Source organism: Boleophthalmus pectinirostris, unplaced genomic scaffold, assembly GCF_026225935.1.
Source record: "Boleophthalmus pectinirostris isolate CB_2022bp ecotype Guang Dong unplaced genomic scaffold, ASM2622593v1 HiC_scaffold_21, whole genome shotgun sequence".
NCBI lineage: Eukaryota > Metazoa > Chordata > Actinopteri > Gobiiformes > Gobiidae > Boleophthalmus > Boleophthalmus pectinirostris.
Genome location: NW_026571175.1, coordinates 10,860,742 through 10,878,248, shown reverse-complemented (window position 1 = coordinate 10,878,248; position 17,507 = coordinate 10,860,742). Strand labels below are relative to the sequence as shown.

Sequence of the window (17,507 nt, the reverse complement as noted above, 5' to 3'; positions counted from 1 at the left end):
TATTTTTAGTCTGTCTACATCACCAAAGTTGACAATGCTCTGTTCCTCCATGTTATGTCATGAAGCGTTAGTCTTCAAGTTAAATTTTTACCTTTTGTTTAGTAGAGTTTGACAGTTTCAGAGCTGAAATTATCCAAATGATTCCAGTGATTGTTCCACAAGATGGAACAGAGTGTTTTTTGTTTGAGAGAAGAGCTCGTCCTAAATATGGTTTGTGTGTTAAACATGTGTGAATGAAACAAAAGACAACTCCAGATTACATCCAAATATCATAATATGGGCTGTTTTATGTATTTCTAGGACAATGGATTATACTTAACATTACTGTAAATTTGCCGTGAGTCCTTTGGCATACCTTGAATAAAATGGCTGAATAACAAAAAATATATACTTAGAACAACTGTCTGTCTAATCGCTTATTCATGGATATTGACACACTTCATATTTTTAAATGTACACAGAAATACAGATAGATCATCTGGCATGAAAAAAATTGTGTATTGTTGTGTGGGTCATGTTCTGGTTTAGAATTCTTGTGGATTTTCTTACATCATGTTGATTGAGGTATTTGTGTAATGTATGGTGTTTAAAAACTAGTGTTGAGTGATTAGAAATGTAAATACATTTCAGTTTATTTTTTTCTGTCTTTTAAAATGACATAAAGTTTTTAGGACAAGGCTAAATGGTGCACTATATAACTTTTGTTATGGAATGTCTCCATGGAAGTTGTTATTGCTTTTGCCTAGAGTGTTCCAAAGTATTTAAATGTGTCTATCGCCATGAAGACAAGCGGGTGACGCCACCGGGCCAAGTTACAGGTCAGATCTGGGGGGAGATGACCTTGTTCGTTATAAGAATGCATGTTTTTTTTTACTTTTTTTGAGCAATGAAAACACCTGAAGTTGAATAAATGCAAAATAGAATAGGTCAATGCCATACTATGAAAAAGTTAAGGAAAAGCAATAACATCTCTATGGAGACAAGCAGGAAGTGGACCCTCCCAGCAGAAAATTTCCATAGTGCAAGTTAACATGCTAAGCTAAAATCAAACTTGCTTTATGGTGATTTTTTCCTCTATAGCCAATAATAGTACATGTAATAGGTCTACAGGGGTATACAATGTTCTCTTTGAGCCTCATACACAGCGCAGTTAAAACTAACAGTCTGTATTATTCATGAACACCGGTGAGAATATCCCAAACAGCAGCTTTTGCATCTTAATTATTTGCTCTCCTCCTGTCGTGCTTGCTGCTAGCTCTGTGTTTGGCGTGCCTCCAGCGAGCAGCCCGCCTGCGGCTTTGTGGGCTAGGTGTGTGACGTGTAATGCTCATGCTATAGCTATACACTCACCACAATTACACAGAGGTGGGTAGAGTAGCCAAATATTGCACACAAGTAAGAATAACGTTACTTCAGATTAATATTTCTCAAGTAGAAGTAGAAAGTAGTGGTCAAAGGCATTATTGTAAGAGTAAAAAAATCATTTGAAAAACTACTACTCAAGTAAGGGTAACTTAAAGGGACAGTTCAGAATTTTGGACATAGGACCTCATTTCCCAGTGAGCCAGAGTGTTGGAGAAGTGTGGAGACACTTTTTAAAATATTTCATCCAGTCCTTGTATTAGTAGAGGTCGCTGGTGCTAGGCTAGTGCATGTCAATGGCCATAGTTATCCTGCCACTAAAAACAGTTTTACCCACTCCACAAAACACCCAAAGCAAATCTGTTATTACGCCAGACTATCAATGTGAATGTCTGTGTTGATAGAATAATGTTTGAAATAAAACTAACCTTGCATCGCATGAATTGAATGTTGAGGGATTATTTTCTCAGCAGCAGCAGAATTTTACTTTGAGGGTAAGATAGGTGCTAGGTGATATCAGTTCGCCGCTGCCAAGCTTTCTATCAGGAAATACAACTTGCTGCTGCTGCTCAGACATAAATCCTTCAAATGCAAGGTTGGTTTTACTTCTAAAATGATTCTATTGATGCAGACATTCACATCGACAGTGTTGCATTACAACTGTTTTGCCTTGGGTGCTTTATGGAGTGGGTAAGACTGTTTTTATTGACAGGCTAACTATGACCATTGACATGCACTAACCTAGCATCAGTGACCTCTGCAAATACAAGGACTGGATGGAATATTTTAAAAAGTGTCTACACACGTCTCCAACACCCTGGCTAACTAGGAAACGAGGTCCTATGTCCCTTTAAAGAGTAACTATTGGGACGTAAAGTCTGATTTATAATTTGAAGTTCAAAACATTAAAGAATGCACAAAATCTGGAATAGAGACAAAAATGTGAAAAGCTACATTATATCTACATTATATATGGAGAAGTATATGAAACACAAATGTCCAAATAATTTCATATTGTCTACTTGTAGTACTCAAATAAGAGTGCTGTTACTTAAAAAAAAAAAACTCAAGTAGAAAAAATGTATGCTGTCAGAAAAGTAACTGAATAAATGTAACTGAGTTCTACCCACCAGTCCTCGCCTGTTATATGTGTTGGATAGCGTCTGTCGGCTATTGAGAATGAAACGTCAACTGTGGAGAGTGTGAAAGGCCATTTGTTTGCCTTTGAATGAATGCAAATCAAAAAGAGGGCAGAGGAGACATTTGTAACAGTAAATAACACAGTTGCTTGGGAAATCTTGATAATTAATCTGTTTTGTGATGCGCCGAACGCAACGCTACAAGGCCTCCACTGAATGTTAATGACGGTCATGAAGCAGACATGAATATTCAGGGATAAATGAGGAAGGCAAAAAGAAAAGTTAGCATTGTTTAATTTGGTGACCCAGTGGTATTTTGCCAAACATTAAATAGATAGAGATGTGGGTGTATTCATTCACATTTTCAAATCGCACATCTTTAAATGTTTTTATTGAACAAAATTAAAGATGCAGTATGCAATTTTTCTAATGGGAGGTCCACCCCTTTCTAATCTCCATGGATACATTATTGTACTGGGATGTTACAGTATGACATAAATTTTTTCTATCTTGCATTAGTTGCAGATGTTTTTATTTTATTTTTTTATTCTAACAGTGTCTAGCGTTGCTTCTTCATAGAGCTGACCTTTAACACTTCACTTGGTTGTCATGGAAATAGATGAAGTTTAATGTCATACTGGGCAACATTCCAAGTAAAGCAATAAAATCTTGGCGTACCCTACACAAGAAGAGTTTCTTATGTACCTTTAACAAAACATATTTTCTGAAGCACTTGACTGACTAGCTGAGCAACTGTTCACCTTTATTAATGACCAGGAAAACTGAAATTATTCATATACTTTGTAGAGATTTTGATTAACCTGCTATCAATTTTAACATTGTAATATGGTATCAGCAAACATCAGTCAGTTACGGTATGACAGATATTGGATATCTGTAACGGCTCTAAATTTCCACAACGGACCAAATCATTCTTATCTCAATTTCATGATTAACTTATAAGTTGTGAAAGATTTTAATTAGTTCTCCATATCATCCGGACCCCGCGTTCAGTGCATTTTATCAGCTCTGAGGGTAAACTGAGTCTATGGCCTCCTGCTGGTGCGTTATTTTAGTCAGGCGGTGAGCATGAGGGGCACAGACCTGACAGCTGCAAATGCTAACTCTAACCGATCATGCGAGAACATTAGCTCAGTGCAGCCAGATGCTAACCCCAGCTGATCATGTCCAAATGTTAGTCCGATGTGGCTACAACCGAATATCAGAGTTTTGTTACCTATACCGCCTCAAAAAAGACCAATCCTGTCTGATGCTGGAAACTAAGCATGGTTTTGGTCGAGAGAGGATGAGAGGCAGCTGAAAATACCAGGTGACACTGTGGACTCTGGATAATAGCCAGAATCTCTTTTTACTTCCTGTAGATTGTTAGTCTGATTCATCAGCCGGTTTTACTTCATTTCACTTTGTAGAAACCATCTGACCTCGCAGCCTTCTATTTATCATTTAACCAATCGCTGCTATTTGGTCGTGACGTATGTAATGCGCCGCTAACGGGGCTAACTGGTGTATTAAGCTTTTCCCAAATCCTGTAGGAAGAAGGGCAATAACGTCTTTCTCCTTGATGAAATTCACCAAACATTCTCTTTATTCCGGCTTTAAATCCTTGATCATGGGAATTGTTGCCAACACTGAATATATCACTCTTCGCTGATTGGCTGGTGCCCAAACTTGTACTTCCGGGGTTTTTGCAAACTGTCTGTTGTATTTTGATTCCTAACCTAGTCATTGGAGAGAAATGAATTTGAGCGGAGACACTAGTAGACACTTGTAGATTGTATCATGTAATTTCGCAAAATAAGGGAGAACCTGCTTAGTTTTTAGTTTTTCCCTAAAAGTCCTAAAATCAATTTAAAAAAACTTAAATTACAAAGACATTGACTTTTACGAATATCCATTTTAAATATATTAACATAAAATTTCCCTCCAAAGTCTGAACTCTCATTATGTAGGGAGCCCCGCGTATTCATTCATTGTCTATTGTGCGTTGGATGACACCATTGACAGGAGCACAGAGACTGGAGCAGCTCTAGCCTGTGTGACATAAGGCTACCATCATTATGTATTAGCACAGCCATGATAGGATTACAGGCTGGTAATGAGACAGCGCTAGACCACTCGGTAAGACCCTGTGTGCTCTCTGACATCCAAATAAATCCCCTACAACAATGGAACGCCAATGTTCTACTGCGCTGTCAGCTATGTGTGTGTGTCTTTCCCTTTATTCATGATGTCCTCAATGATAGGGTCCCTGCGTCTCAGAAAAGTGACGATTACAAAATGTGTTTTGCAAATGGATTGAAATTACCTGGAATTGATGCGTACTGTTCTGGGAATTCAAATGTTGTTTTGGCTTCAAGGTTGTAGCATTGCCTGTTTTTTATTTTTATTTTCTGGAAATGCAACAGGCTTCATATAAATAAGTTTAACCTTATGTTGAACTCGACATTTTGGAGCTTTTTAACAGCGTTCTCTCATAAACTGTGTTCCCTCATAAACAGTTACTCATCGTTGTAGATTGAATGATTCATGCATGTTTGAGTAAAGCCTGTATTGTCCTACATTCAAGGCTTGAGTGCTTAGAAAATTCCAGTTTACACCTACCCCCTATCTCTATTTGTAATTACTTGTTGATATTCAAAATATTCAGACTCTGGGTCATACATTTAGGCGTCAGAAGTGTCACCTAATCATCCAGAAGCCATCACTGAGGGGCCTGTCATTTCAACAGTTTCAAACAGGAATTCAGTGGAGCTGTTTCTGTTTTTAAAGGGACAGTCCGGAATTTTGGACATAGGATCTCGTTAGCCAGAGTGTTGGAGACGTGTGGAGACCTTGTATTTGCAGAGGTCACTGGTGCTAGGCTAGTGCATGTCAATGGCCATAGTTAATCTGCCACTAAAAACAGTCTTACCCACTCCACAAAACACCCTAAGCAAACCTATTATTACGTCAGACTATTGACGTAAATGTCTGTTGATAGAATAATGTTTGAAATAAAACTAACCTTACATCGCATGAATGGTCACATGTTGAGGGACTATTTTCTCAGCAGCAGCGGAATTTTACTTTTGTAAGGTAGGTGCTAGGTGATATCAGTCCGCTACTGCCAAGCTTTCTATCAGGAAGTACTGCTGCTGCTCAGACATAAATCCTTCAAATGCAAGGTTGGTTTTACTTCTAAAATTATTCTATTGTCACAGACATTCACATCAACAGTCTGGCGTAATAATAGATTTGCTTCGGGTGTTTTGTGGAGTGGGTAAGACTGTTTTTAGTGGCAGGCTAACTATGGCCATTGACATGCACTAGCCTAGCACCAACAGAATATTTAAAAAAGTGTCTCCACTCTTCTCCAACTCTCTGGCTCACTAGAAAATTAGTCTTAGACCAATATTTCTGTTAACAGTGAGCAGAGTGTAAAATAATGATTTCTGTAAGTAATCGTTTAATACTAAATGAAAAAGCAAAAACCATACAAATTAAAGCTCAAAATACTCTGTTCCACCTTGTGATGTCATGAAGCAGTAGTTTTCACTTTAACAGCTACTTTTTTATTCGGTAGAGATTGTCAATTCCAGGGCTAAAATGATCCAAATTATTTTAGTGAAGGTGTTTGGAGTTTAAAAACACAGTGGAGCACTTCCTGTATTACCACATGACATCACAAGGTGGAGTGGTTTCTGTTTGAGAGAAGAACTCAGCCTAAATTTGCAGGGTTTGGGTGTTAAACGTGTGAATGACACAACTCTAGGCATGTTTTTGATGAAGAAACATTATAACATAGATCAGAAAATAGCGTAATATGGGCCTTTTAAGTTAACTTTTTATGCAGTAAGCATTCAGAAGACACAAAAAGATTATACAGTGAAGTGTCTTGCTCATTGGTATAACAGCAGTACAGTCTGGTTAGATCTGGGATTGAATGACCAGACTTTGGGTTTGTGGGTGAAAGCTCTAACCACTGACAACTTACTGTTAATGTTAAATGATGGTTATCATTGATTTAAGCCTGTCTGGATTACGTGTAGAGTTCACTGGCGGTTGTCGGAGCTATTTGAATAACAAATCTGCACCTATGGCCTGTAAGCTTACACTGCATTCATCTTACAATACAAAAGCTTTGCCTGGTCTCAGTGCTGAACAAAATACAAAACATTACATAACTGCGGAGAGAGTCGCCAGAAAAAAAGAGTTCTTGTTCAGTGAAAATGTCAGGTCTGGTTTGTTTGTTTGGAGAAAGAGGACGGGCGGGCGACAGTGTTAATGAGAGAATAACAGAAGGACAAAGGAGAGGCAGCGCTCCTGTCCGCTCAGCACTGTGGGTTTAAGAAAGCACTGGGGTCAGAGGTCAAGTCCTAATGATGCACCACGTCAGGCTCTGCTGATTTCTAACGGCTGCAGATGGTGTTAGTTTGAACTGCATACTGCCAACCTCAGTGTTTTTCTATATGCTCAAAATTTTACTTCAACAATCTTGAGTTGGGGTATTATTTTGACCAGAAAAATTTAATTTCAAAAGTCAGATTATGTTTTTGGTGCTTTTAAATTTAGTATAGTGTTGTGGAGGTGCTACTTTGTAGGACAGTGGATAGAAAGAAAAAACAACAACAACTGAAAGCATTAAAGCATTTATGCAAAATCAACTTTTCAGGGCCTTAAACCATGTTATAGTTGTTTCCCCTCACCATTTACTCACCCAATGTTGTACATGTTTGAGCAATTTTTAATCACTTATTTTCAAAAAGCCAGATCAACCCTCGTTTACCGCCACTGGCATACACCCACTGCTTTGTACTAATATCGTTCTCTAATTTTATTTTTTTAAACTGTGAATTCAGCAGCATCATATAGCCATTTTGGTCCAGGTGAAAAAAAAATCTGCGTCTCACAAGATGATAATGTGCAGCTATTCACAGGAGGTGACGACACCTTCATGTCTCTTTGTTATTATGATGACATTTACTGCGACGTCAGCTCCCATTGGGCGCCACAGTTTTATAATGCAGAAGGCCGCAGACTTGTTTCTGTCCATTAAGATCAATATTGAGATTTAAAATGTCCAAATTCTAACATAACAATGAGCAGCAGACACAACCACATCCTGTTGTAATCATAAGTGATTTACTGCCATGTGCTTTTACATAAATTAACCGTCAAAACCAATTTAATTAAAACTTGAACCTGCTGACGTATCAAGCCATTTAAAAAGCACAATCACAACAAAAATATACAAAAATCACTATTTCACTGTACACCACTTGTGATAAACCCTATTTTGTCTGTGCGCTTGTGTTTTCCAGGTGACGTTCCGTACCAGGATCTACCACTGTAACATCAATAGTCAGGGTGTGATCTGTCTGGACATCCTGAAGGACAACTGGAGTCCAGCTCTGACCATCTCCAAGGTCCTGCTCTCCATCTGCTCCCTGCTCACCGACTGCAACCCTGGTGAGAGAGAAAGAGACACACATACCACCACACTACTCATTACACCTTCAGCACTGTTTGACTTTGGTTTGTCCTCTCATTAGGGAGGGAAAAATGAATATGCTCCCTGTGTATATTTGTTTTATCCCGATGGCAAAATGTACCTGACAATGTGGTTTTAGGGTTGGATGCACAAATGTAACTATAAAAGTGCAGAAATATTATTTAATACCCTTGCTTGAAAAATTACAATTGTTTAATTTAATCTGAATTTATCAATCTCAGTATTCTAAATTGTTTATATCTCCTGCCTCTAACTCAATGAGTGTGACAGATGGAGTAGCCAATCAGGGACCTGCATGGTCTGTCCATGTCTGTCCTGAAAAAGTTAATGAATAACAAATATCACTGAAAATATACTGAAAGATATGGTGAGATAAATTTGATTTTATTTGTAAATGAATAGTGACACCAGTTCACTCCATCCTTTTACATGCATCATGTAAAACATGCATCACTGTAAAAAAAAAAAAACTAATCTGAGTGCATGATCATGTTTGACTGTTTGGCTGGACTTGAGATGCAACAGAGGGCGTGACTGATATACATCTTGTATAAAAATACACAGAGTTATCATTCTGGAATTACCAGACAAACAATCCCTGTATCTCCCCACTCTCTTTATCCTTATTTTACACTGAGATCTGTCATGTCCAATTGTCAAAATGTACAGATTTTCATAAAATAATAGATAAATGGCTATATATCCAAATTTCTGTAAATCAGTTTAATTTATTCTTTTTTGTCTTATATCTGTATTTATATAGTTTAATAGACTACAGTTAGAAAATTAGATCTATGATTGTATGTTCATGTGAGCCATACAGCTGACTGGCTACTGTCCAGGTTGGCCTTTCTAGCCTTCAAATTTCGGCAGATATGAACGCAGATAAATGATAAAGGCCTATAAATAAACCTGACTCATGAGCGTTACTAACCAAATACCAGATGTTGAAATGTCAAAAATAAGTCTTGGAAATGCTCTGGCTCTGCTTCCTCTCGTCATACCGCGAGACTATTATAGCTAAGACAGGTGAGTGACGTGTCCTTTCTGCCTGTATATTACCCAGTGGAGTGTGTCAATTCTGTTCTTTGTGTCTGTACATATGAAGAACACATTACCGGGGAGGACAGCAGTGACAGAGGCGTACGAGCAGACACAAAGACATCAGAAATATAATGTTATGGTTTTCAAAAGAACAAATGTTATTTCAGTGTGGAGAGATATAAACAGACAGTGGCTACATTTACACGCGCGCCAAATATCTGATCATCGTCTGATTTCTGGATTTATCGGATTATTGAAATGGCAGCAGTTACATCTGATGTGCGTAATCGGATTTCTTTCTGATTGTTCTCACCTCAACAGGTTTTGATAAGGAAGATTATGCAAAAAGGAGCAAACTAATGTGGCAAAGACAAAAATGAAAGAGAAAATGTTACAGATTGGAAAAGTTATTTTAAATTTCATTGTACTTTGTCTTCCAAATACAACTGTTAAAAATCCATGTCACCAGGTGTTTTTGATCAGATTTCTTTATATACCAAATATGCAATCAATCTTGTTATTGGGTTATATATTGTAGTTATCAGATTTTTTTTGTGGCCATATGAATATAATAATTTTTTAAGGAGATTGGTTTTAAACAGGATGAGGTGGATGATGGTTCTGCTACGATGGTAGAAATGGACAATTTAAGGGTTGCTCTTTGTAACTAAAACAAGCAAAGAAAAAAATAGACAAGAGTGTATTTACAAAAACAAGACATCTTGAGAGTCGATTGGTTGAGAGGTAATGGTAAAGGGCTGTGACTGGCCGACAATGGCTGACAGGAGGTATTGTCCATGGAAGGAAATGTATTGTGTGCATCTGATTGTTTTCATCTTGATATTGGTTAGGTGCTTACCTTGAGTATTAGCCTACTTGTTGTGTGTTAAAGGTGCAAGATGTAACTGTTTAGGTGGTCCATTATGCCTGTTGCCATAGAGATGTCATTGCTTTGAGTGGAAAATTCCACATTATGGCATAACACTTACCTGGCTTAACTGAAACTAGTGGGTGTAACTACTAGCCTAAGTTACAGATCAGATCAGTGGAAAGGTGAGCCCTCTCACAGTCAGAATGCAAGCTTATCAAGGTTAAATGTCATACTGTGGAGCAAAATAAGCAAAACAGCAACTTAGATGCAAGTGACTGACCCTATCTATAAAAAACACATAACTGACTCTTTATTGACTGTTTTTTTATCTTTAAGCCACTTCATAATGTATAACAGTATATAATGTTTTAATATATAATTTTGCTGTAACCTCATCAAAAACATACGTGGAGTTGTTTTGTTTCATTCACACATGTTTGAGTTTAGTAGAAATTCAAGGGCTGAAATGACTGAAGGTGCATGGAGCCTATGTGTTGAAACAATGAAACAAAACACAACTTCGTGTATGTTTTTGGATGAAACATTATAGCGTAGATCAGAAAAGAACATAATATAGGCCCTCTAAAGTGAGATATCTGTCTGCAATACAAGATTAGTTTGTCTTGTGTAAAAATGCAGTCAAAAGTGAATATTTTGTGATATTGGAGCAATGATAAAGGCGATAAAGGAGAGTCATTGTTAAAGGGTATGGTGATGAAACGCTTTGAATTCATACAGAAGTGACTGGATAAGAATCGGAGCGCCGTCAAGATTATTCACACAAGTCTACGGTCGTTCATCATCCAGATTATATTTCTACTGTGCTCAAAATGAAAAGAAAGCCAAAACGATATGTGGAATTATTAACTCTGTTCCAGTTCGAATTATCTTGTCCGCTTTTGTAATATGGGTACAATAAGACTTAGTTGAAACATGCCCGTATTTTTATCCAAGCAATTATGTCATCAAAAGCCAAATTTCATTAACTATATAATGCGTTATGTAGTAGCAAAGGCATACTCCAATACTGTGCAGAACCGGTATACAGATGTGGGCAGATAGTGGTGTAGTGGGTTGAGTGTTTGCCCACCGTCTAGTCACATTGCTTTGTAACTTCATGAAATTCTTGCTCTAACTACTAATCAGAGGTGGGTAGTACTCTGTTACATTTAGTACTTTTACTCCTACATGAGTAATATTTTTACTGAAGTAACAGTGCTCTTACTTGAGTAAAAGTTTTGGTTACTTCTCTCATTGTAAGTAAAAATGAAAAATGTAAAAAAAAAATTAAAAAAAAAAAAGCTGTAGTTTTTGAGTACAGTTTTTGGCTACTCTGCCCACTTCTGCTCCTAGGAAATAACATTCATTCATTCTAGCTAGCTGTACAATATGTTCTCTGGAGGTGTCCCCTATAGTGGTAAAAAAAAACGTTTAATTTGAATACTTTACATTTGGCTGTTCAAGCAATACTTTCTTATTCGTTTCATTTGTAATTTTTTAAACTGTATGATAAAGACATTTATTATATTTTCATCTATTCACAGTTCAACTGACAGCCAAGGTCACACTTGATTGGAATGTGAATAATAGTCATCATTTTGTGGTTAATGACTCAGAGTTTATTTGAGTTAGCGGTGCTCTAGCTCATTATAATGTCTTCTAGCAATGACTTAATTCATTACATTATTAGCCCAATGCAGCTTTTAAAAAGAAAGGAATGTTACTCTTTAACTATAGTATACTATTGTAAATCATTTTATGTATCCAGTCAATTTAATGTGGTTTACATGAGCTCTTTATTATTATATTTAAAAAGGTGACACTTACTATGCAAAAATGCTTTTCTTGGACATTTTAACCATGTATATTGGTTGGCTCCTAATCAAAAACATACCTGAAATTGTATTTTGATTCATTTACGCTTTTCACTAGAAGTCTTCTCTGAGCACTTAAAATTTTCCGCTCGCATAAAATGTCCATTTAGTTGTGTCATTGATAAAACAATGGATGCAGTTTTTAAACATATAAACCATTACCAGATGCTTTGTACAATCAAATTGTGTTCACAAGGAACAAATGGCTCTATTAGCATAACATTCACTGAGGATACGGATTACAGAATTGCTTACTTTCTAAATGTTAATTCTCCTTGCTGAGGGAGCTCCAGCACCTAAATGCCTCAATTTTAAGTTATAAAATGTGAACTATTGATCACAAAGTAACCAAAAGCATGTTTAAAAGAGAATTTAAGTCTGAAAAATGCATAAGTGTCCTTTAACGCTACTTAAATCTAGCATTAAAACATCAGTGTTGAAAGCGGGTACCCCGGTCGCTGCTGCATTGTGCCACCAAAGTCTGTTTTGTCTGTCAAAGTTACCGTGGGCAGTAAAAGAGGGTTGTTAAAATAAAATCTCTCACATTCGCTCGACCATTTCCCCATTTTCGCCCAAGTGCCTCTGGCTGCTGTGTCTGGGTATGGGAGAGTAAGGACAGGTGATTTGAGCAGTGAATGGTGTAGAAGGTTGATTGTGGCAGACCAGCACACTGATAGCCTGTGCGCTCTCGGGGATGGCTCCTTTGATAAAGACAGCCCCCCTCCCCCACCCCCACCCCCCCACCCCTTGAAATGAGATGGCTCGTCTACCCACAGCAGTATAACATTTTCACACGTCGTCGAGATGAAATGGACTGATGCCTCGGACACAAAAGAGCCACGATCGACAAGCGCGTTCTTTGATACGGGCAGCGCTGTTCGGTCTCCTTTCAGCAGCTTGCCTCATCTGAAGACCTCTTTCACGTGCAAGGATTCCGGTTCGCTAATCTGCCCTGACAAAATAACATCTTTTTCTGATATTGACCTGTTTACACAAAGGATTAAGGTGGGAAAAGGTGACACCAGGATTATCAGTTTTGTTTTGAAATGGGGATTTAAAAGGTGGAAGATTTAATGTCATCCTTGTTTACTGGGGTGGTTGCGACATGGTGCAATTTTCCAGCATTTGAGGCAAGTTACAGTCATTTGTGCAAAGTCTAGACAATAGTGCTCATGAGGACAGTAGAATTAAATGCCAGCCGTGACGACTTTATCTTTTCTCCTCAAAAAAAAAAAAAAAAAAAAAGAAAGAAAATGGAACAAATTATGTGACCATTTGGCATACCTCATGTTGGTATTTCAAAATAAGCCAACTATTGTCATTTTGTTTCTCAATGTTTTATATAAAGGTCCACTATGTATTTTTGTGGATGTTGGATGTACGCCCTACTTGTCTCCACTGAGATATTATTGTTTTGCCTCGAATTTTCCATAGTTTGGCTTTAAACTTGTCTATCTGATATTTATTATGCAGGTGTCTGTAATGCCAAAAATATCTTTTAAAAATGCATTCTTGTAAGCGAAATCACCAGATCTGACCTGTAATTTAGCCTGGTGGAATCACTTGCTTGTCTTTGTGGAACACTGGCAAAGCAATGGCACATTTACAGGGACAAGCAGATGGTGAAACCCCACCAGGAAAGTTACACAGTGCACCTTTACTGAAAATAACTTTGTATTGCTCACAGTTTCATGTCATGGCACTATTTTATTCTGAACATAACATCATAAGACATAAGGACAGTATTTCCCACAACAGAAACTAGCACACTTTAACCACTAATATTACCATGCCAAATTTAAGACATCATTCACAATCACATTTTAAACTGGCTTTTACTTATGTTTTGACACGTTTATTGCCCAAACCATTACCCCACATTTATAATCCACTATTTTCATATTGACATTCACTGCCCAGTCATTTTCTCCAGTCCGTTGCCCTCAGAAACCCCCTCGCACACCGCCCCGCCTTTAAAACCAACATTTGCGCTTATATTTTATTTATTAGCACATCGTGTTTACACAGGCAGCGGTGCATTGCCTCCGACATCCAATTACCTGCCCCCGGTCTAAAACGCTCGACAAACCTGCACCCCAGCCACCACTCATCAGCATGCATGGAGATTTTATTACGAGGAGGGGACTACGGAAACGCCATAACTCTCCCAAACGGCGCTCTCTAGCTTGTATCAGATGACGGACGACATGGTGCACATTTTTATTGATCGGAGAATAAAATTGGTTTGGGGTTGTAAATCAGAGGTGATCATGGTGAGATTGGTGAATGACGTTATGTTACCAAAGTTAAATGTTTGCATTAAAGAACTATTGAAAATACATTGAGAGTATCAGGGCTAAAAAGGGATAAACCAATAACTTTAATAGGCTAAATAAATCCTGAAATGGACTACACTGTTGCTATACCAATCTTGTATGAAAATCTGTCAGAATTAGGCACTGAACTGTAAATAATCTTAATTTAACGTTGCACTGTACAACTTTTTCTGGTGGAGACTCTGCATCTGCTTGTCTCCATGTAGACATGCCTTGCCTTCAATATTTCACATTATGGCACGTAACTTGTATTTCTCCAAATTACAGGTCAGATCTGTAGAGAGTCAGAGCTGGCTCACAGTAAGAATTCTGAAATTATTGTCAAGGATTTTTTCAGCAATAAAAGCATCTGTAATTTATTGTGGAACATTCTGGGCATAGCAATAACATCTCCATGGAGACAAGCAGACATCCCTCACCAGAAAAATTAACCTGGAAGAAAGGCGCACCCAAGATTTAACCATCTTCAGGTCTAAACCAGAACCAAATCAGGTCTTAAAAGGTCTAGAAAATTGAATATGCCACTTTAATACATCAAGAACTTAAACTCAACTCTCAACTCAACTCAACTTTATTTCTAGAGCACTTTAAAAACAACACAGTCGACCAAAGTGCTTAACACAAAATACATAACAAAGAGTGACAAATACAGTGACAGGTACACTTTAAAAATTATTGAAACTACAGGCAATACACTCCCAAAAGTCCCTGTACCACTAATGTAATCTAGCACCACAGATTGGAAAGCCCTGGGTTTATAGACATTCAATGACGGTCATCATGGTTCCCAGTTGGCTTGTATATTGATCTGTCTGATGCTTACCTTGGTTTGGGTCAATTTCTCGTCACATACTGTCTGAGAAGCCAGGGAACTTTTTTTTTTTTTCCTTTTCCTCGGAGCGTGAGAGGAGCAAACGGCTCTAATCCTTCCAGGGTTTCAATGATGGAGGTTTTTACAGGCTTACAGGCAGATTTCTGCATGAATGGGCGCCAGCGTATCAAGACTTTGTAGCTCTAGGCTGCAAGAGCTGACTTCAATGTCAACAAATGCCAACGAGCCTGTTTTTCTTGTCCTCTATCCAAAGCCGAAAGTGACAGATCAGCTAAAAAGGCTGAAGGTGAAATTTGGTTCACAGATTAATGTCTTTTGTTGGGAGGAGACAGGCACAACTTGTTTAGGAATCTTTGGTTTTTCCTGTTTTCGAACCTGTCTATCGCAGATTATTTCATGATCTATATGTTAGATGCACGCAATATCTAGACAATAATTACTATTGATACTTTGCAGCTGATGTCATCAACCATTCCCTGTGGCTGTGAAGCTAACCATAGGCACTGCTCTGTCTGAAGCTCTATTACTCAAATTACACTTAATCTGACTTGATTTAAGATTTGCTTTATCACAGAAAGAACTGTTCATTAACAACACTGTACATGGAATATTTTTTGGGGGAAATCCTGTTGTAGGGTTATCATGTTAGTGGGATAGATTAGTTTCAGTATTATCATTTATCATCTGTATTTATTTTAGCAATACATTGTGCTTCAAAATGTGTTATCGTGACAAGGATAATAACAGCATAACATTTTCAAATCCCAGCTGGAGGGCTGGTTGGAATTCTTTTGTAGAAATTGCTGTTTAACTGGTTTATTGTCCTGGTTCATGGTTAATATCTTATGGGTAATCACTGGGCTTGACATGAAACAAAAGGCCTTGTCTATCAGCATACATAAACATGTAATTACTCATAGTTGCCAATTTAAAATCCTTGGATTAATACTAATACACTGCTTTCAGTATTGGAACATTGACCTGTGACATAATACATCTGCATCATCATATTAGAAATGCCTAATGGTTTTGATTTCATGTAGTATTAAAGTTCCTATATTACACAATATAGGCCAGGAGGAGCCAGGACAAGACCTCGCTCCTCATGGCCACACCATTTGGTAAAAAACAAGGTGGTCCTGCGGGTCCTGCAGGATGCAGGATGCTGGACCACCCCCTACTAGGAGGAGCCAAGGAGCTCATCCTGGTGGTCTCCTCCTGAGGCCACCAGGACAAGGTCTACTGACCTCAATTCTGCCCTACCCACTTTTACCTCTAAATGTTTCTAAATCACACTTTCACTGTGGTATTCCAGTTACATCCCATTCTCATTTGTTTCATTGGAGCTACAATATGAAAGTATATAAAATATAAAGTAGATGATTTGTGTAAAATGTTCAATGTTTATGCGCAGCAACAAGTCAACAATGCACAGATTTTTTGGGAGGCTTCAAAACAGCTTTATAGTCCATCTTCAACTTATTTGCAGTCATGATCAGTAGCCCCATGCAAAATAATACAACCCAAATGACAATGGTGAACAGCCATTTTAATAATGCAGGAATAGTTTTAATAGGCTACTCCTCCTCTCATTACCTTGCGTGGTCTTGTGTACCTACATCATTGCTTCAGACATGTTTTTGAAAATTTGCCCCTGATATATGTCTTAGGCACACTATCACCCCCCAAACATCATAAACTGCTTTCCTCAATCTTGCACTATCAATCCCATCCCACTTCTCACCAGTGCTTTGAGGCAGACTGAGGGAGCAGTGATTACATGCTTGACAAACTGATACCACTGCAGACCCATCTCTAAAAAAAAAAAAAAGAAAGAAAGAAAATAGAAATCCTTGGTACACCATCGTCCTGATAGTGTACAGAACTCCATATCCCATGACAGCAGGAATCCCCCCGGCAGCTAATAAAAAATTTAAGATGACTTTTTGGATGTCCGGTGAGCGGGAGACACAAAGAGAAGAAGTGATGGCATGTGACACATAAGCCCTGGGCAACGCAACCATGCTCAGATAGGCCTTGACTCCAGCACCGTAACTAATGGTTATTTTAGTATTTGGTTGGCCTGTCACGATATCAAATTTTGAAGCAAATTTTGATGCAGTGAAAAGTGATGCTAAACGACAATATTTTAAACTACTATTAATAATAAAACTCCCAGTTAACCATGATTAACAAAATAAACCAAGAATTAGCCCCTCTGCGGCACAAATCTTATCGTATTACAACAAAAAATAACTAAAATCTCTCTACCATTGCAGAGAAAGTGCACAATAAATAGTAAACCCCAAAATGTAGTGGGACATCTGTCTAATATGAAAACATAGGTCATGACAGGCTTAGTAATGATTGATTGATTTTTACATACATTATCAACCAAATAAATGTTGCAATATGGTGACTGAAGACTTCAAATGAACAAAATGTATTATTGTTGAAATTCAGAAATTGTTTTGTATTATATTTTTGGCATTTTGATTTAATAATGCCACTGTCTTTGTTGTTTGTTTTAGAATCTG

At 37.8% G+C, this 17,507-nt stretch overlaps 1 protein-coding gene across 1 annotated transcript in view; it reads left to right on the top strand.

Moving 5' to 3' along the window:
- Positions 1-17,507, top strand: part of LOC110153754 (ubiquitin-conjugating enzyme E2 E2) — a 91,910-nt gene that overhangs the window by 70,991 nt on the left and 3,412 nt on the right. Inside the window, exon 5 of the mRNA XM_020917675.2 lies at positions 7,823-7,970. Coding sequence (XP_020773334.1) covers positions 7,823-7,970 — 148 coding nt within the window. The remainder of the gene's footprint in view (positions 1-7,822; positions 7,971-17,507) is intronic.